The 26,868-nt window shown below is 40.1% G+C and overlaps 2 protein-coding genes across 2 annotated transcripts in view; both read left to right on the forward strand.

Annotated features, from left to right (window-relative positions):
• Positions 1–14,920, forward strand: part of ncapg2 (non-SMC condensin II complex, subunit G2) — a 111,123-nt gene extending 96,203 nt beyond the window's left edge. The window contains exons 25-28 of the mRNA XM_072252062.1: positions 3,781–3,884; positions 7,151–7,251; positions 10,035–10,140; positions 13,575–14,920. Coding sequence (XP_072108163.1) covers positions 3,781–3,884; positions 7,151–7,251; positions 10,035–10,140; positions 13,575–13,626 — 363 coding nt within the window. The 3' untranslated portion in view covers positions 13,627–14,920. The remainder of the gene's footprint in view (positions 1–3,780; positions 3,885–7,150; positions 7,252–10,034; positions 10,141–13,574) is intronic.
• Positions 14,921–16,914: 1,994 nt separating this feature from the next.
• ptprn2 (protein tyrosine phosphatase receptor type N2) overlaps positions 16,915–26,868 on the forward strand; it is a 1,029,064-nt gene continuing 1,019,110 nt past the window's right edge. The window contains exon 1 of the mRNA XM_072254029.1: positions 16,915–17,095. Coding sequence (XP_072110130.1) covers positions 17,014–17,095 — 82 coding nt within the window. The 5' untranslated portion in view covers positions 16,915–17,013. The remainder of the gene's footprint in view (positions 17,096–26,868) is intronic.

The raw sequence follows: 26,868 nt of genomic DNA on the forward strand, positions 1-26,868 counted from the left end.
GCAATCACGATATTTATGATGTGTTGGTTTCTTATTGTGTTGCTTGTAGGAGTTGATATCTTTTGTCTACTTATGTATAAATATATCTGAAAGATAATAGTTTCAATTCAATACAAATTTATCATTTATTTCATTTCTGTGATTTGTTACATAGCCCAACTTGCTGCTATGTAGAACAAGTTATAGAAAGTAATATTCTAAAAGAATTGGGCAGTGTGGTTGAATAGATTGTACTCAATGGACATTCAGAATCTGGCAATGCAAAACTATAGCATCCCACTATGGCAGCATTATAGATAGAAGGAAAACTTCAGCATAGGATTCCAAAAACAACTTCTTAGATTACTTTTCTGATGTACTCTATTTTAGGCACATACTTGAACCAGCTTTCTGCCTTCTATTAAATAGAAAATGTTGTTAACAATTTTCTACAACTCAATGCTCTACAGTCCCTCCTCTTGTTGAACTATCTATATGTTGATTTAAGAAACCCTCCTGGGTACACCTAACAAATTTTGCCCCATCAGAACCTCTTATACTATGTAGTTCCCAATTTATATTTGGGAAGTTGACGTCCTCCATGACATCAACCTTATTGTTTTTGCACCTTTCCTTAATCTACTGGCATGCCTGTTCCTCAATGGCTATTGGGTGTCTGTAGTGCAATCCCATCAGATTGATTGCACCCTTCCTATTTTTGAGTTCTACCCTTATAGACTGTCTGAGTACTATTGTCCCCGGTCAGTAGTGCAACTCTATCCTCTTCCCCCCGCCCTCCCCTCCCACCTTCTATCTGGCTGTCTATCTTTTCTAAAACATTGAGACATTAAGCACTCATTCCTGTTTCTCTCTCAACCAAGTCTCTGTTGTGGCCACAACATCATATTTCCATGTACTAATCCATGCTCTAAGTTCACCCATATTACCCCTAGCATTAAAATGCACACATTTCAAACTATCCATCCCGTGGTATCTATTACTTTACTTTTGCCTGTTTTTGCTGTCTTTGACAGCTACATTCCTCTCCATCCCTCCACTTGCTGACCTGATGCACTGGTTCCCCTCTCTCTGCCAAGCTAGTTTAAACCCTCCCAAGTAGCACTAGCAAACCTGTGAACATGAAGAAAATAGAGGGATATAGGTCATGTGCAGATAAATAGGATTAGTTTTACTTGGCTTTGTTTTGCTAGCATTGACATAGTGGACCAAAGGGCCTGGTCCTGGGTTCTGTGTTTTAAACTTGGATGGATAGGTGCGTGGCAGATGGAACCAAGTTGGAGAGGTTAAAAAGTATCGGTAATGAGGGGGTGGATAGGGTGAACAAAATGATAGAGTCTCTGACTTGCCTCTAGAAATGGGAAAGGAATGTGGGGGGGGGGGGTACCTGAAATTGGAAGATTTCAATATTCATACCATTATTCAAGTTTTTTTTACATTTGCTTACTTTTTTATTAGCTGGAGTGTTGATACAGACAAACCTCTGACTGATGCTTGTTTATAATTTGAATTAGAGAACAGCTCGCAGTGTCTGTGATCCAGGTCCCAATATCTGTATTGCTTCATTCATTCCATTTCATTTCATTTCCTTTCTCAGCAGGAGACATTCCTGTGTTAGATAGGTCTGTAACTCTGCCAGCAGGATGGGAGTATTGTAATGAATGACAACTGCTCAAGGACATTGGTCTTCAAGAAAATTAATTATAACAAATATCTGTGTATAAACCCAAGTTACGACTTTTTCAAGGTTACTCATATTTTTCTTTACGTAAATTAGTAACACTACCTTAATGCCGTACCTTAATGCTAGGAAAAACATTTCACCTATTGTAACCTGTTTAAAAATATGATGTTATAATTGCAGGAAAGTGCTCATCAATTACTTTGAGTGGTATTACCTAGATTTTATTGTATTAAGTAAATGGAACAATGAATTACTCTGAGTCAACAGACCTCTTGGCCCTTTTTGATTGTTACCATTTTATAAGAATATATTCCTAATTCCCATCATAAACAAAAATGTTGTGCACCTGGCTGTCCTTTATTTAGGGAGCAGTTGTAGAGTCACTAGCAGAAAAAGAATGAGGACCTGCATAAAACTGGACAAGAAGCTAGACATCCTCAATCTTGAGGGATTACTGAAGAAGGATTCCTGAATTTATGCTGGTTTACAAAGCAGGGAGAACCTTTTGTAGTTATCACAAACTTGCCTTCTTTATGAAGGTGGCCACAATTACAGCTTCTCTGACGTATCTGGAACAATATCCTCTTCCCAGATGTAAATAATGAGCTTGCGTATTTGCCAATGAAATTTTCACCTCTGATTTCAGCGGTAATACAATCTTCCCCTGAGGTCTTGTTAATTTTCTTTTAGTTAGGATGTGTTCTTTTTGATGACTTGTCAATCGAGTGGTGTTAAAGTAGGACTGAATGGGATGCTGTAAAATGGAGGCATGGGCACTGGGGGATTGTGTCTCAGTGAGGAGGTCTTCCTTCCTGCAAATGCTGACAGTCTCTTCGTCTTTGATAAATTTAGTTATGTTTTTGGATCTCAGTGCGCTGGGGCCTTGGGCCTTTAGGCCATGGGTGACTTTGATAGTGCTGAAGAATCCCTGCTGTTAGTAGCATACTGAGTTTCTTGCACAACTTCTATCCACCATGTGTTCTTTAGTTCATCGGTCTTCTACTGGGCTTCTGCCTTCCGGTGCCTGTGGAGGTATTTGTTTTCTCTTGAAGAATGGTGGAGCTTGAAAATCAAGAACAACTTGCTTCAAATAGTTAATTAGCTCCTTGATCTGGTCATTCTCATTAAACCAACCTTGCTTCATCTTGACAAAGAAGCTAGGAGCCTCTTTGCAGCTATTAATGATGGTAGATTTCAGGTTTTGAGAACCTAGGGCACATGTATCAGGAGTGTACGCATTGGAAGCAATACAAAATACCCAAACGTATGTCCAATCATGCTTCTCAGTTCCATCTGTGGAAGAGTGTGTGGTTTCCGTATTGGCTTCCTAAGTCACATCAGGACCCTTAAAACAAGATTGCAAGCAACTTATTCTCGATATCGAGGGACTACTTAAGAAGTCATTATTTTTATATACAAAAACCAACTACAAGTAACCCCCACATTACTATGTGAGAATTGTATTCCTGGAAAATGTATTCATCGCAATTTCTCATGACATGAAGCTGCACCATATGAACATGCATCAAGAAATGCGAGTTGAAGGAAAATTGATTTTTTTGTTTTATCACAAATTCCTTTTAAACAAATTTTATTCCACAGCTCAGAATGTTGGGTAGTGGCTTATGAATTATCAGAGCAAATTTCAATAACCCAAACATCATAATGCAAGGGCTGCCTGTATAGATTTCCATGTATGAAAAATCCCATATAAGTCTGCAGTTTTGAATAAAGTTTATCTGAACATATATCTTTTATAAAGATCCACTCAGCAATAATATATCTGTATGTTTGTTTATTAAAGTAAGTTGCATTTTTAAACATTGTAGTATGTTGAAAATTCTGCATGAGCTATTCTGTTATGTAATGACCTGTACAAATGGATCAATTTGACTGCTTATTAATAAGTGGGAAACTTGTTATAGCTTTATGTTTTGTAGGCAAGAGTCTTAGATCACAATTGCAAATATTTCCAAGTTAGTTAAAATAAGTTATCCTGTGTCTGTAGTTATAAAAGCTGCCATAGGCATGGTTACACTTATGAAGTTAGAAAACTTTCTTCTTGCATCTAATTCTTCAACATGTGCTTACAAATTCAGAAATCAGACACAGATGACATCACTCCACCAGAAGCCCCGAGTAATCTGCCAGTACTTACAAGCTACTTGCTGGCAATTGTGCTAAAGTACCCCAGTGTAATGAGGTAAGGGTATACTAACAGATAACTGGTGATTCTGGACCTTTTTTGGCCTCTTGGCAATATTACTGCATTTTTCTTGTTTTTGAAAACTGTTGAATTACACCAGTGGAACAAGAATGCTTCTGTTCTTCTTCACTTGCTCTTGTATATCAAAAGAATGCTATAGCTATGGTGATTTGTAGCTGAACTAGAATATGGCAATGACACAAAAGGGAAATCTGAGCCATCAAATATTAAAGAAAGGCGCATATTTGGGCAGAATGGGTACCAAGGTAATCATACGTTACACACATTCCATAGCTTGACTGCATTTCAGGAAATCTGATCGTCTGGCTGTCCTCCTCCTACTTGCTTACAGGCAGGGACTAGAGAATTAGGTTACAGAGATCAGAACAACAAAGAGGTGGTCGCAGGAGGCAAAGGAGCAGCTTTGGGCCTGCTTCGAGTTGGTGGACTGGGCCATGCTTAAGGACTCATCAGAGGATCTGAACAAATACTCCATGGTTGTTCAGATTTTATAAAGTCAGTTGTGGAGAATTGCAACCCCACAATATCATTCAGTCTTTCTCAACCAAAACCATGAACGAACCAAGAGATCTGCAATCTGCTGAGGGGCAGATCAGTGATATTCAGGAATGGTGACTTAAGTAAAATACAAGAGGTCCATGTATGACCTCCAGAAAGCCACCTTTGAAGTGACAATTCTGGACCAAACAAATCACAGAAGGTTGCTTGACAGCTGTGTAGGGCTTGATTGCTATGACTTCCTGCAAAGTAAAACCAAGTGAAATGTGGCAACAAGGTTTCACTCCAAGATGAGCTCAAGCCTTTTATGCTTGTTTTGACCAACAAAACATGGAGACACCTTTTGAAATACCACAGCCCCGACGACCCTGTGATTTCAGTCTCTGAGGCTGATGTGAGAGCATCCTTCAGGAGGGTGAACCCACGGAAAGCATCTGGCCCAGACTGTATTTCAGATCCAATTTCTACTAATTATGCCACTGGCCTCATGCACTGCTCAATTTGTTACTTGCTGATCAACTGTTAGCAATCCAGATTTTCCCCTAAAATTTATATTTTTACTTCTTCCTCATACATCTAACACAGAGAAAGCTTTGTGCTTCAACATTCAACCATAATGACCATATCATCCAAACACATAGCACAACACGTACCCATGCATTTCCTATTGCAGAGCTACATCATGTGAGCAGAGAGGTAATTGAAGGGAAGAAGGTGCATGTCCTGATATGAATGGGGGGGAGATAGTGCAGCCATTGTTAGTTGGGCATTGGCAAAACTAGCAAGTGGAAGTGTTGAATTCATAGAAAATGACATTGTTGTCATAACTATTATGCCTTTTTACATACCAGCATAGATGCACTATTTGAATTTTCAAGCAGATATTGATGCTAGTGTGGATCTCTTTAATTTCTTTTTCTCCTCCATCCATCACTCCATTGTGGCCATTAAGGTTTGTATCTTTTCTTCCACAATAACTAGAAACTGTAAACTGGTCTGGGAGAAGAGAGACTGCATGCAGTTACGGTAAAACTGCACTTTGATTTATTTTCATCTTGTAGAATAGATCAATGCTTTACACACCTGTCACATCTGGAAGTGAATGGTGGTAGACATCAAACAGCTAATGAAAAGAGGAGGCTTCAAGAACATCCCAATTCTTAATGAAAGCAAGGCCAAACGTGTGTGTAATGAAAGGGCAGAAACATTTGCAAGATCATTTAGCCAGGAGGCTAAGTGGATGAGTTAATTCCAAAGGTGACATGAGATTGACATCACTGCAGCATTTGCCTGAGTGTGGCATCGAGGAGCCCTTTTAAAACCCAAGTAAAAGAGCATCAACAGCAAAGCACTCAATGGCTGGATTTGTACTTTGCAAAAGGAACATGGTTGTGATCATTGGAGGACTCTATACTGGACTCAGCCCCTTTCAGTTGCTTCCTCAATGACCTTCTGTCATCAGGTCAGAAGTGGGAGTATTCACTGTGCATTGTTCAGTGCCATCAGCAGCTCAGCATTGAAGCAATCTGTGCCCGCATTCAGCAGGGCCCAGCCAGCATTCATATTGGGCTGCTAAAAGCCACAGACGTGTCAGACAATGACCTATCTCTAACAAGTCGTTGCCTGGCAGAGTCTGATTACCCACTCTATACATTTAAGAGGATTACTATAGTGAGCCCCCTTCCATCATCAACCTAGGAACCTGAAATCTAATTGGTTCAGCAACATAAATACTTCGCTACAAGACCATATTAAAGGCTCAGTGCTCTGTGGCAATTAACACATTACCTGATTTTTTTTCCTACCCAAATCCTTTCCATCTAATGAAATCTTTTCCTGCCCCCTATCTTATTATAAGTGGATCCTGAGTGAAAGCCCCCCTTCTCTTTCTTGCCCTCTACCCCAGAATTTATCCTCTCACACACATATCATTTTGCTTTTTGACATGAACCTATTCAAAGGGGAAATTTAACCTTCCAGCACTTCTTTGGGCTGCATGAGAAGATAGGATCACCCTATAGAAACCGGTGCACTCACAGAGAGAACATACAGACTCTGCATGGCCAGTACCTGAGGTCAGTATCAAACATGGATCTCTGGAGCTGCAAAGAAGCAACACTAATTATTGTGCCAACATCTCTCAGTCACAAGCCATGAATAAGACGGAATAATACTCAAGCTGCACACCATCTAGGACAAAGCAACCTGCTTGTTTGGTACTCCAGCAAACATTTTTTCTTCCACCAGCAATCACATTGGTAGCAATGTTGTATCATCTGTAATGTGCGCAGCAGTTATCCGCCAGGACTACTGCAACAGCAGCTTCCAAATAATTTCAAGCATTAACAAGGACTAAGAACACGGGAATAACAGCACCTTCATTCTAGGCACATTATTGGCTTGGATATGTATCATTTTTTTTCTTCATCATCGTTGGGTTTAGGTTCTGGACCTCTGTTCAATAACTTTGAGGCTACCTTTACTCAAGCACAAACAGGTTCACTATTATTTTTTTCAAGCAAATTAGAATGAGCAATAAACACTAGATTTCAAAGAGAGATACTAGAAACAAAGATTTATAACTATATGAAATAAAACCGAAGTAGTATTGCAATGTAAACTTAAAACAACATTAAATTAAAGTTCTCCGTTTGTCTTTGAAAATCTAGCTGTATATAAAAATATTAATTTCAATTATTGTTGTACAATGCACTGCTGATTTTAACTGTTTCCATTTTCTGTAGGTCATTTTTAAATGAATTAGCAGAATGCGTCAATTCTGAAGCCATACAAGGAATTGTGGAATTGGTAGCTGCTCTCCATTTCCTCCTTGTACTTAATAAAGGTGAGTTTTAAATACAGTGGCATGCCAAGGTTTGGGCACCCGGGTCAAAATTTATGTTACTATGAATAGTTAAGTGAGTAGAAGATGAACTGATCTCCAAAAGTCATAAAGTTAAAGATGAAACATTCTTTTCAACATTTTAATCAAGATTAGTGTATTATTTTTGTTTTGTACTATTTTAGAGTGGGGAGGGAAAAAAGGAAAGGAGCACCATGCAGAAGTTTGGGCACCCCAAGAGATTTGAGCTCTCAGATAACTTTTACCAAGGTCTCTGACCTTAATTAGCTTGTTAGGGCTATGGATTGTTCACAGTCATCATTAGGAAAGGCCAGGTGATTCAAATTTCAAAGCTTTATAAATACCCTGACTCCTCAAACCTTGTCCCAACAATCAGCAGCTATGGGCTCCTCTAAGCAGCTGCCTTGCACTCTGAAAATTAAAATAAATGATTCCCACAAAGCAGGAGAAGGCTATAAGAAGATAGCAAAGCATTTTCAGGTAGCCATTTCCTCAGTTCGTAATGTAATTAAGAAATGGTAGTTAACAGGAATGGTGGAGGTCAAGTTGAGATCTGGAAGACCAAGATAACTTTCCGAGAGAACTGCTCGTAGGATTGCTACAAAGGCAAATCAACACCCCCATTTGATTGCAAAAGACCTTCAGGAAGATTTAGCAGACTCTGGAGTGGTGGTGCACTGCTCTACTGTGCAATGACACCTGCACAAATATGACCTTCATGGAAGAGTCATCAGAAGAAAACCTTTCCTGCGTCCTCACCACAAAATTCAGCGTCAGAAGTTTGCAAAGGAACATCTAAACAAGCCCGATGCATTTTGGAAACAAGTCCTGTGGTCTGATGAAATTAAAATAGAACTTTTTGGCCACAATGAGCAAAGGTATATTTGGAGAGAAAAAAGGGTGCAGAATTTCATGAAAAGAGCACCTCTCCAACTGTTAAGCATGGGGGTGGATCGATCATGCTTTGGGCTTGTGTTGCAGCCAGTGGCACGAGGAACATTTCACTGGTAGAGGGAAGAATGAATTCAATTAATACCAGCAAATTCTGGAAGCAAATAACACACCGCCTGTAAAAAAGCTGAAGGTGAATAGAGGATGGCTTCTACAACAGGATAATGATCCTAACCACACCTCAAAATCCACAATGGACTACCTCAAGAGGCGCAAGCTGAAGGTTTTGCCATGGCCCTCACAGTCCCCTGACCTAAACATCATCGAAAATCTGTGGATAGACCTCAAAAGAGCAGTGCATGCAAGACGGCCCAAGAATCTCACAGAACTAGAAGCCTTTTGCAAGGAAGAATGGGCGAAAATCCCCCAAACAAGAATTGAAAGACTTTTAGCTGGCTACAGAACGCGTTTACAAGCTGTGATACTTGCCAAAGGGAGTGTTACTAAGTACTGACCGTGCAGGCTGCCCAAACTTTTGCTTTGAGCCCTTTTCCTTTTTTGTTATTTTGAAGCTGTAAAAGATGGAAATAAAAAAGTAATCTTGCTTAAAATATTAAAGAAATGTGTCATCTTTAACTTTATGCCTTTTGGAAATCAGGTCATCTTTTACTCGCTTAGCTATTCACAGTAACAGAAATTTTGACCGGGGTGCCCAAACTTTTGCATGCCACTGTATCATTAAAGATAATATGAGGAAGAATTTGCTAAATCAACAATCAACAATATTATCTGGCTCATTACTTCATTGGATAGAATTATATTTTACAACTGCTCAGTTAACTTTTTCAAATAAAGCCCAAAGATAACAGTCCTCTCTTTTACATCATTGGTATTAGTATTTCTGTTTTTAAAAAGTGGCAGAAGAGATTCCAAAGGATGTATATTGGAGAAGGGGCATTTAGGGTGTCTGTTGAAGACAGGTATCCAACTTTTATAAAAGTAGCCAACTTGCTTGTGTTGTAGATGAAAGTGCATTATTAATTAATTCCTTGGTACAGCGATTATTAGATGTTAAGAAATAATAAGAGTGTCAAATACTAAAAGGTGTTTCATGATGGTGCAGCAGTTAGTGCTGCTGCCTCTCAGATCCAGGAACCCATGTGCTTTCTGTCAAGAATTTCCTCATTTTCTCTGTAACTGTGTTAGTTTCTACTGAATGCTCTAATTTTCTCCCATATCCAAAACATATGCTGGTAGGTCAATTTACTACAGTGATATACTCCTTCGTAAAACTTAATTTCAAATGGATCAAAGTGGACATGACACGTGTGTTAGGAAGAATATTTTGCAAGGGTACAGGAAAATGAGAGGAGGAATAGTGTTAATGATATTGCTCACCTAAGAGCTAACATGGACGCAATGGGCCAAATGACCTCTTTCTATGTTAGTCAGTGGTTTTTATGGACTGTATTAAAGCTTTTGAGAGATCATGGTAGGCTGGCCCAGAGGATTAAGGCACAACCGATCTGAGGCATGTTGAATGTACTTGGTTCACTCATATACCTTTATAATATCTTTATTACTTCAGAGGCAAAGATTAGCTCAAAGAAACATCTTCAAGTGTAATAATTGAAAACATAACCAAATTTAAAGTGTTGTTTTGCACAAACAGCAAAAGTGGACGTAATGATATATTACAATATCTTGGGATTTCATTCTCTAAATTGACCCATTTCTCATTTGGAGGTTTTTGATAATATTTTCTTTAAAGTTCATCTTTATGAAGATGTATATTACTGAACTGATAATATAAAATTAAATTGGAGTGCAAAGTTGTTTCTTTTGGTGCTAAAATTCTATTTAAATGTGTCCAGGTAAAGCACATGTGAAAAGAGCTGCAATCAAAGACACGGCGACAGCAATTCACGGGAAGTTTCAGGCTTATAGTGGAAATGAATCAGGGTTGAATGACTTTGAAAGGTATGTTCAATAAAGTAGAAGTTTCTCTTTTTTTTGTATCAATCTTAGATACCAAATTTCTTACTTTCTTGTAACAAAGAATGCTGTGCAACTCTGAATGTATGGGCTATGATAAAGATATTCTAATCCTCCATCACACAACATAGTCAGTTTATTACAAAACACATTTGGTGCTTCTATCTTTCTGTTCCATCAGCATTACTAATCCAGACCAGTATGCCATCAACTATTAATTAAAATATCTGTAACACTAAGTTTTGATGATAATGTTAAATTAAGTTTCATTGGTGTTTAATTATTTATTAACTTTTTTGTCAAGGCTATATTGAATAAAAATGGCTGAGTAGGTATTCTTTAATTACAGTGCCAAAAAACAGCAAAACTGACATTTTAAGCAACACAATAGATGCTGGTTGAACTTGGCATGTAGCCTAAAAGTTGATCATTTTTCCATAGCAAGTTTAGTTTGATTCTGATGGGAATTTAATACCACATTTTGCTTAACTATTGAGGATAAAAATTAAATTTCTGTTTGGGCTGTTTAACAGAATGAATTTTTTTTAAAAGCTTCTGATTAGTACATATAAGCTACTGTATAGTTTTCCTTGATTGGTACAATATTGCCTCTGATAAATAGGCCCTCTTCAGATTCATTTTCATGAGTAACCTTTACTCAGTTTTTTGCACTTTGCCAAAAAAACGTAAGGTGCATTGAGCGCTGATGTACTTTTATGTAAATTCTTCAACAGAAATGTTCAAGATGGTGCTGTTGTCTCAGTTCATGCATTGTGTCCAAAGCAAAGGCTGACCCTAATTTGGCAGAAATATTTTGCTCCAATATTTATCCTTGGATAGCTGAGTCCATAATATGCTGTATGGTAGGAACTACCAATCTGACATATTCTTAGGGAGTATTACTGCAAATTCCCTGTTGGTATTTGACATTGCAAAATGCATTACCTCACACAGGATTCCATCTGCCATTGGTCTGCCCAACTTTCTAATTGATCTAACTCCTTCAGTATCATTTCATGTCTTCACTATGTATTACATCAGTTTTTGTGTCATCAGCAAACTTATCAGTTCACATACATTCTTGTTCAGGTCATTCATAGATGACAAACAACAATGGTTCCTGGATCAATTGTTTTGGTTACAGATTTCCAGTCAGTAAACCACCCCTCAACCACTACCCTGTGTCTTATATTACCAAGCCAAGTTTGAGTCTAGTTTGGCAACACACCTGAGATCATCTGGCCTAAACGGTTGGTCCGAACTACTGTATAGGACATTGTCAAAAGCCTTGTCTATCACCCCACCTTTATCAGTTTTCTTACTTAACTTTTGCTGCTTTCATTGATTCTCTTCTAGGCATGATATCTGAATGGTCCATGAACATTACTCATTATTCCTTTTTTTTTTGCACTATTCTTTACTTTATAAGGTATAGTAATTTTGATTGTGACAATCTATATCTTTTTTTGCTGTGGAGACCAGGAGAGTGGGATCATCAGTGTTCTGTTTGAATTTGGGTGTTTATTTTACCAAATCATTAAAATCTAATGCATAGTACAAAAAGTAACCAAAAAGAAATAAATGGAATATGAAGTATTTTTTGACAGAGGAGGAGAAGTCATGTGTAAATTATGCAGAATCTTGGTTGAAACCCAGCTGCATTTAATTTTTAACAAATGACAGGAGTGGTTTACAGAATGTAATGTAACTATCCTCCCTTAAATACTGGATACAATCGGGTCAGTGACAGTTCTGAAGATTAATACCTATTATCAAACTAATAAAGGTATTAATTGGGGATAATCAGAGATATGGAACAAAAGTTGGCAAATAGGTGCATAATGTGCTGAGATGGTAAAGCAACCTTGGGATTGAATGACTTGCTCTGTTCTTTCACTTAAAGTCAGAATTGTACAGCACGGAAACAGGCTTTTAGACCACCATATCCATGCCTACCACTCTGTATTAAGTCCATTTACCCACACTTGTCCATTACCTTCAATGCTTTGGTGATTTAAGTGCTAGTCCAGATACTTGTTGTCGGAAGGCCTACATGTCCTACTTGATCTTTGAGCTTTAGCCACTTTTGTGAAAAGGTTCTTCTTCAGATTCCCCTTAGAAATCTTGATCCTTACTCTAAATGAATATCTTCTCAGTTGATGGGGAATGTTCCTACTCAAGTTCCTGAACAAAGGGATCTGAGTCACCAGAGTGAGAATGGTTAATTGAATATTTCCTTTTATTTTAATTGGTCTGGAGTATAAAAGCAATGAATTCTGGGATGTAAAATTAGCAAACTATTAATGTCACTTTACAGTGTGTAGGTAAGAGTCTTAGCAGGATTTTGGGTGTAGTTGGAGACAGTGTAAAAGTGATTCATTAAATTGATTCCTGTAATGAAGAAGGGTTTAGCTGGTTGGCCCTATATTGATTGGTATTTAGGACGATGAGTAGTGGTCTTCCTGAAACATGTAAATTTCTAATGGAGATTGGCAAGGGGGGTAATGAGAGGAGATTTTCCGCTAATTCAGCTTTTTACAACTAGGGAGCATAATTTAAGAGCAATAGGTTGCCCTTTCAGACAGTTTAAGAGGGATTTCATCTCTTGTGTTAGGCATGTGGCCAAGTGGTTAAGGTGTTCGTCTAGTGATTTGAAGGTCACTAGTTTGAGCCTCAGCTGTTGCAGCATGTTTGTGTCCTTGAGCAAGGCACTTAATCACACATTGCTCTAGTCTGTGCGAGGAGTGGTGCCCCACACAGTCTGCCAACCTGCGCCTTGTAAGGCATGAAAATACCCGACGCAGGCCTCTCAAAGGGTTATATATCTTTGGAATTCTCTATCCCAGAAAGTTGCAAAGATGTATAATTGTATACATTCCCCATGGAGATTGACAGATGTTCGAACTACAGACAAGTCAATGGCAGTGTAGGAAAGTGGTGTTAAGACAAAGATTTGATCAGCCATGAATGGAGAGCAAGACTGAGCTGCTGATTTCCCTACTCCTGTTCCTTATGTTTTGGGTGCTGAGATAGAATTTGGGTGGTCTAGATCTTAGGAGCATAGTTTTAGGATAAATGGTCAGCTACTTTGGAAGGAGGTGAAATTTCTCAAATCTTTGAATCTCCCCTCTGAGAGCTGTGGTTACTAAGTCAATTCATTTGTGAATTATGAGAGAATTGAAAGTGAAAGGGATTAGATTAGTGGAGGTAAAACATCAGATTATCCATGATATCAAATGGCAGAGCCAACTCAAGGATCCATTTGCCCAACTTCTAACTCCTTTGTACTTTTCTGTTGTGTTCCTTGAACTAAATTAGATTGGACAATGTTAGTAGCATCTTGCTTATAGTGCTAAATATAATTCAGCTGAAATGCAGTTTTTTTTAAAAGTATGTTGATGGATTTTCCTGTATTGCAGAGCCTTATGCTTGTCTTCAAACAGACATCTGGATGATCTGCTACACCTGTGAAATATTTTAAGTGTAACTTCCCCATCAGCATACCGGAAAATAGATGCACTCAGATGCCAAAACTCTTCGATTTTGTAAGATATTAAATAGCTCTGATGGAATTTGAAATTATATTTCTAATATTAAAAAATCTGTTACTTGTACCAACTAGAATGAATCAAAAATCATGGTCTAAAAGGACATGATACAATGTTTTTCGGAAGAAAAGCTTACTTGCTGAAATGCTGAAAATGAAATTTTTTACTTTAGTTTTGGATTGCATGTGTCCACCAGGAGATGTCACTGAAACATATCTAATATTGTAGTGAGAACCATTATGATTGTATATATCAAAGATGTGTTTAAAAATTTGTTGGCTGATGGTTGTGGTTTGTAAATAAATTGCTCTTTATTTTTATTGGAACTGAATAATACAGAAATAGTAGTGTTCTAAATACTTTTAAAAAAGACACTTCCTTTCAAATAGATGTACATTGTATCTATGTAAGTGTCTAACTCAAGGTTGCTCATTCTAATCTACCACTTACTTTCCCAGCTTCTTTTTCTGTTTCTTGTCTCACAATTTTCCAAACTCCCACTCCTATTTCTTATTTATTTTAGAAGCACAAGTACTGAATATGCAAAGTTTTTCAAAGCGAAGACTAAATGATCTGTAATGTTTTGACTGTTTCTGAGGATTTATCAACCATGTCTCTGATTATTTAAAGCATTGACATTAAAAAAAAATTAAACCTGCTGAACCCTTCAAGTGATTAATTTTAGCTTCTTTGTATTGCTTTATTTTGTGCATCACAGGCACAATGCTTGGGACAGAGTGGACTTGCAGATAGGCACATTGGAGTGTAACTGTGTTAGTAACCACCAAGTTTTGAGAAGGGTGAATTGATAACATTGACTGTTCTGGGAACATAATTAAGTTCTCAAATGCTGAAGCTGCTCATTTTCTTTTATAGGGAGCACACCTTGCTAGATTCAGATTCAGATGTCTTCTTTGTCTATAAGGAATCATGAATGGAATTAATACTGCAGTCATCAGTGAACATCCTCAATTTTAACCTTGTGGGGAAAGAGAAGCACAGTAGCGTGGGGGGGGTGCACAAAATACATTACAGCGCCAGCAATTGGGGTACAATTTCCGTTGCCGTCTCTTCACCATGCAAGTTTCCTCCCACATTTTGAAAAGATGTCTGTGTTAGGCTAGTAAATTCTGGGCAAGCTATGTATGCGCCAGAAGCCTGGTGCCACTTGTGAACTGCCCTCAACATATCCTTGGAAAGTGTTGGTCATTGGCATAAACGATGCATTTCGCTATATGTTTCAATGTATTGATGTACATGTGATAAATAAAGCAAATTTTTATTTTAAGTCATTTATTAAAAAGTTAAGACATCAGAAGTTCTTCACGCCTGTGGTCTTGTTTCAGTCATTTTTTAAGGCTGAGATGATTGACTTCCAACAGCTCTAACCATTTTTCCCTGTGCTTAGTATTCCCCCCAAACAGTGGAAGATCTTCCCCAGTTATCATCAATTTAAATTTTACAAGGGTTTCTTGATACTGCACTTGGTCAAATGCTGCATTGATGTTAAGAACTGTTAATTTCACTCATCTACGTTTGGATCAGCTTGCACTGGAAGAAGGTCAAGATGTCTTGCTCCAATTATATGTGATTCTGGTGAAAATATATTGAACTCAGTGCCCAAGAAAAGATGTACATTTCAATAGAGGAAGTGCAATGATGATTGATGAGACATGACTGGGTTTTTGTCTGAGCCGAGATTAAGTAGTCTGGGCCTGTCCTCCAGAGTTCAGAAGAATGAAAAGTGATCTCATTAAAATGTATAAAATTCTGCATACCAAATGTAGAAGTAAATGAAAGAGAATGATAGATTTTGAAATGTTAAGGGAATGGAGGAATACGGGGGGGAGGGGGTGGTAGTGCAGAAATCCAGAGCTGAGATAATGCATCAGCTGTGATCTTCCTGAACAGCAGGGTCTGTTTCTTATATTCTTATGTTAAATTGGTGATTTGTGCAAAAGGCACCCAGGCCTCTGAGCATAAAGTAACATACATTGTCTTTTAAAAATCTGCTAAAGTGGATGAGTTTTTACCACATTATATTTTATTGGCTATATTCATCCTATTAGCTATATATAACAGTGAAGCCTCCCTCTGTCCTTCCAATCTATATAGCTACTCAGTTTTGCATCGACTGCGAACTTGCAGTTACTACACTTGCTCCCCTTATCCAACTAATTAATGTAGAAGCCTGGCACTAATTTTTAGTAACACCTTTTTAGAACCCCACCCAGAAAATAATAGAGAAAAATGAAGGTATGCTCTAAGCATCTTTGGAAAAGGAAATAAGTATTTATTAGCTTGAAGACTCTTCACGGGGACATACTGTTGCCGGAGTTACCTGGTCTGCTGAATGTTTCTGGAATGTTCTGCTCTAATTTCATGCTTAGGCAGTTTTATGATTTTAATTTACTGGAAAACAAATAAATTTGTTAAGGGAGTCTTTGCAGATAAAAACCGTGCACCCAATGGAGTATTTTTATAATTTCACTGGAGTACAATTCTAGACGTTTGGTCATTTAAATGAGATTCATGACATGAAATTAGAGTGCAATCATTGCAGCTATCATACTTTTTATAATGAAATAAGTCATGTATAATTCAGACTGAAAACAATGGCTTTAAGAGTAGGGAATCACGTCAAACGTAAACTGAAATAGTTTAAAATCACATCAATAGTATTGGGATCAAGTGGAGAGGAACCCAACTCAGCACGGTGCTTCAAATTCCAAATAGGTAAGTATAATTCTCAGAAACCTTTGCTTTGACGGCGTCAATTTGAACAGTTGTGAACAACGGTGTTGCAGCGGATACAATTAATTAACTTCTTCCCTTGGTCACTGGGCAGCAGCACCAGACGACGGCTAATGCCACTGCTGGATAATAGGCTGAGGTAGAGGGTTTTTATCCAGCAGAGGCGATTGGTAGGTGGAAGGGCCTGCGCTCTCATGATTGGCAGCATGCGGGTCCAGTCAGTGCACGGTGATGGACATACAGAGAGTGAATCCTGGCCGAAAACGATGATTGACAAGGGCTGGGGTCGTTCGAATGCGGTGATTGACAGGGAACCGGGACGTCTGAATGCCGTGATTGACGCGGAGGGAGGCTGGTCCATGTGCGGTTACGTAAGGCAGAGGACGGCCCCGGGAGCAATGATTGACAAAAGGAGAGAGGGCGGAGTGAAGCTTGTCGATTTTGAAGCGGCTGATCACTGCGAGTAGCTGGAGAGCGCCGCTTCGCTTCACCCATCACACATCTCCCTTTCATCTCGCCCAGAATGGATTGCTAGTCGAAGTGCAATGGATGAAGAATGATGGAAGTGATCTACTCCATCCTCCTGCTCCTGTTGGCTCTCCAGTCCCGTTTGATCGTGCGAGCGGACAAGAAATTCGGTAAGTTTGTTTTGTAGCTTGTTCTATATTTTTTAAAGGATACCCGCTCTATCAGGTGAAGATCTTGTTCGATGCGGGTGCATCAGGTTGCGCATCCAAATCTCTGACATGCGACAGAAGAACAGGCTGTAAAAAAAAAGAAACCTAGCGTTCATCCTTCCATGAACCTGAGTGAAATTTCCGTAGATAATGGGCTGGGGTTGTCATTTGTGCGTAGTAGACCTGCAGGTGCATCGGATCTGACTTCAGACGGGCGGGAGCCCACGGTTTAGGCTAGTTTAAATAGTACCAGCACTGGTAGCCCACACATCACGTCAGATACTTCGCTATAGATTTTGATAAATGCCTGCTTCTGTTGTCCTGTGCAGGCGGAATTACTTCATTGTGGTTATTGACTGTCCGCTAACCGCCGACCGCCCTCTGGGATCAGTAAGAAGATAAGTGAGAGCAGAAGTAGATTCAGCCCCTCAAGATGCGCGGTCATTGAGTGATATCCTGCTTGATTCCCTAAAGCCATTCCACTTTCCCTCATAATCCACACATCACTTTATCCCCGTAGTTTCCAAGCCATTAGTCTGTATGGATGAAGAGGGCCGAAGATCCTCTGCGCTCTGTACCTTCGCGAGTACATATGCATCAAGAGGGCAAATCTCTTAGTCTGGGGCTTTCCACCCCTAAGCCTCTTTTTTTTTTAGGATTCTCATCTGAATAAACGTCCAAACAGCATTTACATTGGGGTCAAATCTCTCCCCGTGAAAATATTCCCTCTAAACCCAAGAATTGTACAGTTGTTGCATTTCTGTAGTTATGGAAATACAAATTAGGACAGGAGTTCGCTGCTGACAGCTCTGCCATTCTTCCAATCTCCCTCGCAATGACCATTGCGCTTTGTTTATCTAAGGGCATGACACATTCATTGTAACTATAACACCATGTTCTGCCTTCTCTCTGTAACACCTCAGTGTACTTGTGTGTGGAATGATGTGTCTAGATGACATGCAGGCAAAAGCTGTATCTAACCTGGGACTACCTGCCCATTATCTCCTTCCTCACCTGGTTCCACATATTGTCTGCCAGCTTCTGCCTTACCTCTCCCCCTCACCTCTTTATATTGGCTATCTACTCTCTGCACTCTCATCCTTGACATGGAAGAGCTACAATGCCTTTGCCTCCACAGATATTGCCTGAACCACAGAGTTTCTTCAACAGTTTGTTTTTACATACTCATGATTTCAGCAGTCTCTTGTGTATCAATTTGCCTCATATCTGTTTTAAAAGGGTGTCTCATTTTTTAAAGGAATTAAGACTGCACTAAGTATTCCCCTTACCAAAGCTCTATATCATTTAATTGAGATAGTTTGCCATAAAGGCTAATACACACATTGCCCACTTTATTAGAAACATCTGCTCATCAATGCAAATTTCTAATCAGCCAATCATGTGACAGCAACTCAATGCATAAAAGGATGCAGACATGGTCAAGAGGTTCATTTGTTGTTCAGACCAAACATTGGAATGGGGAAGAAGTCTAATCTATGTGACTTTGACCATGGACTGATTATTGGGGACAGACGGGGTGGTTTGAGTATCTCAGAAACTGCTGATCTCCTGCACAACAGTTTGTACAGTATACAGAGAATGGTGCAAAAAAGTTTTTTAAAACTTCCAGTGGGAGGCAGTTCTGTGTGCAAAATTTCCTTGTTAATGAGAAAGATCAAAGGAGAATGGCCAGACTGCTTGAACTTGAAAGTAACTCAAATAACCACTGGTAACAACAGTGATGTGCAGAACAGCATCTCTGAATGCAAAGCAGGTCGAACCTTGAAGTGGATGGGTTATAGCAGCTGAAGACCATGAACATACACTCAAAGGCCGTTATGTACAGGAGGTACCTAATAGAGTGGACACTGAGTGTATGCTTTCTTAATTACTCTACCTACATGCTGATGTTACGTTTTCTATGTACTAGGACACCCAGTCTTTCACCTCTCAATCCATCACTATTCTGCAGCCAATATTTCCAATTAAAGTTGATAACCTTCCCTTACTCCATCTGTCATATTTTTGCACATCCCATTAACACATCTAGTGTCAGGCTTGCAGGATTTGACTTGGTGGGGGAACTTGAGGGAGTACCTGAGGACCCCAGGTACTCACTGACAGTACAAGCAATGAGATACGACATTGTAAAGATCAATGGCACATGAAACGAAGGGGATGTGTGGAGTGCTGATGATATATGATAGCTCCAAGAGGATAGTGAGTGGGAGATGAAGAACAGTGTCATCCACTTTGGTAGAAAAGACAGACCTGCTAATTATTTTTATGGGGTGATGAGTGGATAATATTTTCTGTTTAAAGGGTCCTAGGCATCCTTGTACATAAATCACTGAAAGCCAACATACAGGGGCAGTTAGGTGATTAGAAAGGCAAATAGTATGCTCTTTTAAAAGGATTTGAATACAAGGATGTTTTACTATAATTAAAACAGACCTTGGTAAGCCTGCACCTGATGTATGCACGGTTCAATTATGGGTTAATTTCTTGAGAAATTATGTACTTATTTTGGAGGGAGTGCACCAAAGACTGGTTCCTAGAATGGCCGATCTGTCCAATGAAATGAGACTGAATGGGGTAGTTCTTTATTCTCCAAAGTTTATTAAAATGAGAGTTGACTACATTGAAATATTCAAAATTGTTAAAGGGACTGAGTGGATTGAAGTGAGGATGATGATCTGCCTGGCAGAAGAGTCTGGGACCAAGCAACAGTGTCTCAACACAAGAGGCTGGACATCTAGGACTGAAATGAGAGGATGTTTCCTCACACAGTGTCTGGTGTCTATGGAATTCTCTTCACTAGAAAGCTTTGGAAGCTTGGACCTTGATTGTTATCAGATAGAGATAAGCAAATTTCTGTATTTTTACGCTTTAGTGGATATGGGTGACATGAAACTTTGACAAGCTTCTATAGATAATATTGGAGAGTATCCTAACTGGTTGCATCATAGCCTGGAATGGAAACACCAATGCCCAGGAACAGAAATGTCTCTGAAAATGGTGGATGCAGACAAAGCCTTGAGTACATTTATATGGAGCCCTGCCGCAAGAAAGTAGCATCTATAATCAAGGACTCTGCAACATCCAGGCCATGGTCTCTTCTCACTACGGCCATCAGGCAGGAAGACAGGATCCTTAGGACCCATTTCACCAGGCTTGGGTCCGGTTACCACCCAACAACCATCTGGCTCCTGAACTGGCATGGGTAACTTCACTCACCACAATCCAACCTACAGACTCACTTTCAAGGACTTTTTACAACTCATGTTCTCAGTATTATTTTTTTTCAATTTGCACAATTTCTCTTTGCACATTGGTTGTTTGTCAGTTTGTGTATAGTTTTTCACAAATTCTGTTGTATTTCTTTATTTCCCTGTAAATGCCTGAAAGAAAATGAATCTCAAGGTATTAGATAACATATACTTCTAGGTAATTCGATAATAAATTTGACTTTGAAGGAAAATAGAATATCATCTCTGATCCAGTTGAATGGTGGAGCAATCTTTTCATGTTTTTCAAAGGCTTTTGCACCCTCTTACACTCCAGTCTAGCATTACATCATAAGCCAGATAGGTCATGCACACTGTCACAACATCTATGATTGAACAGAGACTGTACAGAACTGAGGTCTATTCACACTGGTCTTAGCGCCAAACCACAGGTAACAGCTGGCTGAGCTGAATATTGTCTGTCTGTTCACACTCTCTGTTTTTAATCTTTCATTTATTACTCTCAATCCCTTGAGCACTTGCCTTGTGTAATAACATCTTGGATGTTACCTTATGAAATACTTCTTGAAAATCCCATTGCATTACACCTGCTGATTCAGCTTTGAGTACTGCGTTACAACCTCAGCCCTAATAATTAAAGGCATGGTGTAATAATCTGTGCAGGATTATTCTTGCAAGTGTATACATAATTGTAACAAATCGTAGGCGTGAATAGGAGTGTTCAACTTGGGCTCCATTATTTTGTGATCTCCTACACGTTTTAAATTACGCAGCCGTAATGAAAGAACTGAATCGCCGATGAGCTCACCTGGTTCCTCAATATCATCTCCCTGAGCAAGAAGGCACAGCACTGCCTCCACTTCCTGAGGAGGTTGAGGCAAGCAATGCCACCCCCCCCCCCCCACCACCATCATCTTAACCTACTTTTCCAGGAGCACCATCGAGAGGGTCCTGACAGACTGCATCTCCATCTGGTATGGGAGCAGCCGAACATCGGACCGGAAGTCCCTACAAAGGACAGTGAGAGGATCATAGGGGTCTTCCTAGGGACATTTGTCAGGAGTACCATGTACTCAAGGCCCTTCGTATGATCAAGGATCCCACCCATTCATCCAGCATCCTCTTTTGACTTTCTACCATCAGGGCAGGAGGCTGATGCATAAAAACAAGAACAGTCAGGGTGGGAAACAGTTACCTCCCTCAGGCCATTAGGCTTCCGAACTCCATGTTGCATCACAATCAAAGTGTCACCGGTTAATCTTATAAAATTGAATTTATGCACTTTATTTTGTTTATTTATGTGTAATTCATCTGCTGATTTTATCCTTTTACCAAAATTATTGTGTGTCATACGGCTTTATGCCCTGGCCCAGAGAAACATTGTCCTGTTTGACAGTGTACATGTATATAGTTAAATGACAACAAACTTGACTTGAATAAAGTAACATGGGTAAACCCAGATGCTGGAAGTCTTGAGCAACACACAAAATGTTGGAGCAACTCAACAAGTTAGGTGGCGTCTATGGAGGGGAATAAACAGTTGCCGTTTCAGGTACTGATGAAGGATCTCGGCCGGAAACGTCGACTGTTTATTCTGTTCCATTGAAGGTAACATCCATACCTTCTTTCCTGCACTCTGCTAAAATTCCTTGTGTGTCCCAGTCTTTAAGACGTTAGAAATAATACTAATATGATTGCAGCTTGTTCTACTATGAAAGGATTTAGGACGTGTTCAGCTTCACTAACAGTTTGGTACCAGCATACAGATGTGAACGAATATTTATTTGAGGTGCTAATTTACTTCACTGTAATGACTGAAAAAACAACTCTGAACTCCAGTCGAGAGATGGATTTGGCACTGAGAGGTTAGATGGAAAATCTGGCAGACAAGATTAATAACAACTGTTCCTAGGAAGTAATTAAATCACGGTGTTGTAATTAAGAGCTGAAATGAGTGAAAGGTGTTTAGAAAAGACAAATAAACTTTTCACTAGTGAAGATTTATTCAAAAGCAGATTTGGTAGAACAAAAAGCAAACACAAAATTCAGTTCGTAATTTGAGCAACACACACAAAATGTTCGAGGAACTCAGCAGGTCAGGCAGCATCTATGGAGGGAAATGAACGGTCAACTTTTTGGGCCAAGAGCCTTCGTCTGGACTGTAAAGAAAGAAGACAGAAGCCAGAATAAAAAGGGTGGCTGGAAAGTGAGGAGAAGGAGCTGACAGGTGATAAGTGAATCGAGATGAGGAGGAAGAAGGGTATGTGGTTGGGGAGGGGGGAGAGAAATGGGAACGATGTGAGAAGATGATAGGTGGAAGAAGCAAATTTAAAATCTGATTGGAAGAAGACAGTGAATCATGGATTTGTCACTGGAATAAAGGGAAGGAGGTGAGAAACTGCAGGGAGGAATGTATGTCAGCTTCACCTATGTTGAGGTGGCCGCACCTGTTTAGAAACCTATTTGCTGGTGAGGGAGGAGGTGTAGGGGCAGGCAGGTAAAACGTTTAGAGCAGTTTCAGAGATACTGCCTGGGGTGTGCTTGGTTGGGAGGGACAAGCAGACAAGGGAATCTCAGAGAGTTCCATCCCTGCGAAAAGCGGAGAGAGACGACAGGAAGATGTGCCTGGTGGTGGGATCCCATTGGATTTGGCAGAAGTTATGGAGAATGACATGTTGGATGTGGAGGCTCGTTGGGTGGTAGGTAAGGACAAGGGGGAATGTCATTGGAGAACTGAGTGAGGCAGATGTGCAAGGAACATTTCCATTTACTTATAGGTGGGGCTCAAGAATTATTTAAATATTAAAACCAATATCTAAACCCTTATTTTTAGAATCAATGAACTAAACAAAAATTCAGAATTTAGTGGTATGTGACTAATCTCTGTAATTCCCCTTCTGCAGCTGGATAGTTGTTTTCCTCATTGGTTGACCACAATCATTTGTGTTCTGTCCAGCATCGCCGAGGATTGTTAACAGCATCTCCTGAATGACCATCAACACAGGTGCACGTTAAGGCTGCATGCTCTACACTCTATATACTCCTGTCTGTGTGGCTAAGCACAGCTGTAATTCTATGTACCAATTTGCTGATGACACCGCAGTTATCGGACAAGTTACAGGCGGTGATGGGTATTGAATACAGGAGCGAGATTGGAAATCTGGTTGAGCGGTGTCACAACGACAACCTCTCGCTCAACTAAAACTAAAGCGCTGATTGTTGGCTTCAGGAAAGGGCAGGAAGGCGAACATGTGCCAGTCTGCATTGGAGGATCAGCAGTAGAGTGAGCCAGTAGTTTTAAATTCCTGGGCATTAAGATAGCAGCTGATCTGTCCTGGGCCCAGCACATAGATGCAATCGCAAAAAGTGCGGCAGCATCTTTATTTCCTGAGGAGGTTAAGGAGGCTCAGCTTTTCACTGAATAGTTGTAGCAAACTTCTACAGATGTGCTGCAAAAAGTATTCTGAATGACTCATGGTCTGGTACCACAATTCGAATGCACGGGAACTGAATGTGTAAGTCCTGTCTGGTAATCATACATCTTGTAAATGCCACATATTATGTCATGTTTTCTCCTTTATATGTGAATGTCAGAACGTGAAGTTATGTTCTCCACCTTGTAGTATGGTTTCCAAAATAAGCGTTTTCAGTACTGGAGCACTAACAGCATTCAGGTTATTTTTATGTTATTCCATGACAAGCCATTTTATTTCCATGTAGGACACCAGATCTGCAAAGCTGATGCTCTGTTCCATGCTTTGCCAAGCAAAATGGCTACTAGTCAGACTTAGGATAAGATTCAAACAGGGGCAATGAGCTTTCTTGAAAAAGTGCAACACCCGTATTGATTATTGGGAATCTCTGGGCCCTGATTGGAGAAGGACTATTTGGTTGGTATTGAGAACGTTTTGGTTGGTACAAGTACAGAAGCCCTGTATGACTAATGGTAGGAGCACAAAACCTCACAAGTGGCCCATTTTCCTGCCTCACCATGGTTTCCTGTCCCGCCTGCCGTTCCCACATTGGCCTCAACAGTCGTTTTGGAACCCACGAAGCAGGAGTGGGAGCAAATCATTGATGCAAGAGATTGCAGATGCTGGAAGTCTGAAGCAACATAGAAAGTTCCTGGAGGAACTGAGCAGGTCTGGCTGCAAATACTGAGAGAAATGGACAGTTGGCATTTCGGGTTGAGGCCCTTCATCTGGATGGTCAGTGCACCCTCTCAAATAAACAAGGTGAACATCCTGGGCTTTGGGAGTTTATGTAAAGGGTTGCACTGAATCATGGTGCCGCCGATACAATGTTCTCAATGCCAAAGGCTTTGTGGTGAAGGACTGCAATCGAAAGTTCTGCAGCCACTGGGTCCTGTGTAAAAGCCTGCAAATACACAAACGTGTGTCAATGACCATTGTTCAGTAGCACTTAAATCCACAGTGATGAAAAGTTTCGAGAGATTGATGATGAAACATATCAACTCCTGCCTGAGAAGTGATGTGGATCTGCTCCAATCTGCCTACTAGCACAACAGGTCCACAGCAGATACCATTTCATTGTCTCTCCATCCAACGGTGAGACATTCGGACAGCAAGAGATGCCCTTTAATGACAACAGCTCAACATTCAATGCTATCAGCCCTCAAAACTAATTAATAAGCTTCAAGACCTTGGCCTCAATGCCTCCTTGTGCAATTGGATCCTTGATTTCCTCACTTGTAGATCCCAGTCATTTTGAATTGGCAACGATATCTCTTCCACAATCTCCATCAGCACAAGTGCGTCAGAGGACAGTGTGCTTAGCTCCCTGCTCTACTCACTTTACACCTATGACTGTGTGGCTAAGCACAGCTCCAATGTCATATTCAAGTTGGCTGATGACACCACTGTTGTAGGCGGAATCAAAGATGGAGACGAATCAGCATATAGAAGGGAGATTGAAAATCTGGCTGGGTGCTGCCATAACAACCCCCTACTCAGTGCCAGCAAGACCAAGGAGCTGATTAGTGATCGTAGGTCCATGAGCTAGTCCTCACCAGGAGGTCAGAGGTGGAGAGAATCAGCAGCTTTAAATTCCTCAGTGTTATAATTTCGGAGGATCTGTCCTGGGCCCAGCCTGTGGCACATTTATGAAGAAACCACGCCAGCGCCTCTAAGTTTGCAAAGGTTCGGCATGGCATCTGTAACTTTGACAAACGTCTTTAGATGTACAGTGTAGGGTACAATGACTGCCTGTATCACAGCCTGGTATGGAAACACCAAAGCCTTTGAACGGCAAATACTACAAAAAAAAATTAGCGGATATGGTCCAGTCCCTCATGAGTAAAGCCTCCCCCACCATTCAGCATATCTACATGGAGCATTGTTGAGTGACATCAGAGACCCCCACCACCCAGGTCGCGCTTTCTGCTTGCTGCAGGATCCTCAGGACACACATCACTAGGTTCAGGAGCAGTTATTACACCTCAGCTATCAGGCTTTAGAACCAATTTAGAACTCAACTTCACTTGCCCCTTCAGTAAAATGTTCCCACAACTTATGGACTCACTGTTTTCCTTCTTTCTTTCTTTCTATTTATTTATTTATCTATCTATCTCTCTCTCTATCTATCTTTTTTTTCTATTTGCACAGTTTGTCGCTTTTTGCTCTCTTGGGCACAGACTTCCATTGATTCTGTTCTGGTTATTAGATTTTCTGCACCTACCCACAAGAAAACAAATCTCAGAGTTGTATATGCTGATATATATATATTTTGATAATAGATGTACTTTGAACTTTGTTCAAAGAGTGATAGACTGTCAGAGTCTTTTCCACAGGGTAGAAATGTCAAGATACTAGAGGACAGACATTTAAGATGAAAGGAAAAAAGTTTAAAGGAAGACTGTGAGGCTTTTTTTTTGCACAGCAGAGTTATCAGCATCTGGAATGAGCTTCTGGGTGTGGTGGTAAAAACAGGTATGTTTGTGGCGTTTAGATCATCCTGGATAGTGGGAAGTTCGCATCTACAGATGCGCTGGGCCACCCACACCAATCTCTTCAGAGTCCTGCGATTGAGGGAAGTACAGTTCCCAGACCAGGCAGAGATGCAGTCAGTCAGGATGCTCTCAGTTGTGCCCCTGTAGAAGGTTCTTAGGATTTGGGGGCCCATACCAAACTTCTTCAACTGTCTGAGGTGAAAGAGGCGATGTTGTGCTTTTTCATCACACGGGCAGTTTGTACAGACTACATGAGGTCCTCAGTGGTGTGTATGCCGAGGAACTTAAAGCTGTTCACCTTCTCAACCCGACATGTATTGACTTCAGTAAGGTTGATCTTGACTTGCTTCAATGAATATTATGCTGGTGATACTGGAATTGGTAGTTATTGCTTTGTTGGTGCTGATAGTTAGCTTGCTGCCACTTTCATTGGGATCTACGACCTGATGCCTGTTCAGTGGACAGGTCCCAATCGGATTACCCTTGTACTGTATACCATTTTAGGTCTGTATTAGCTA

This window comes from Mobula birostris, chromosome 3, assembly GCF_030028105.1.
Source record: "Mobula birostris isolate sMobBir1 chromosome 3, sMobBir1.hap1, whole genome shotgun sequence".
NCBI classification, from domain to species: Eukaryota; Metazoa; Chordata; class Chondrichthyes; order Myliobatiformes; family Myliobatidae; genus Mobula; species Mobula birostris.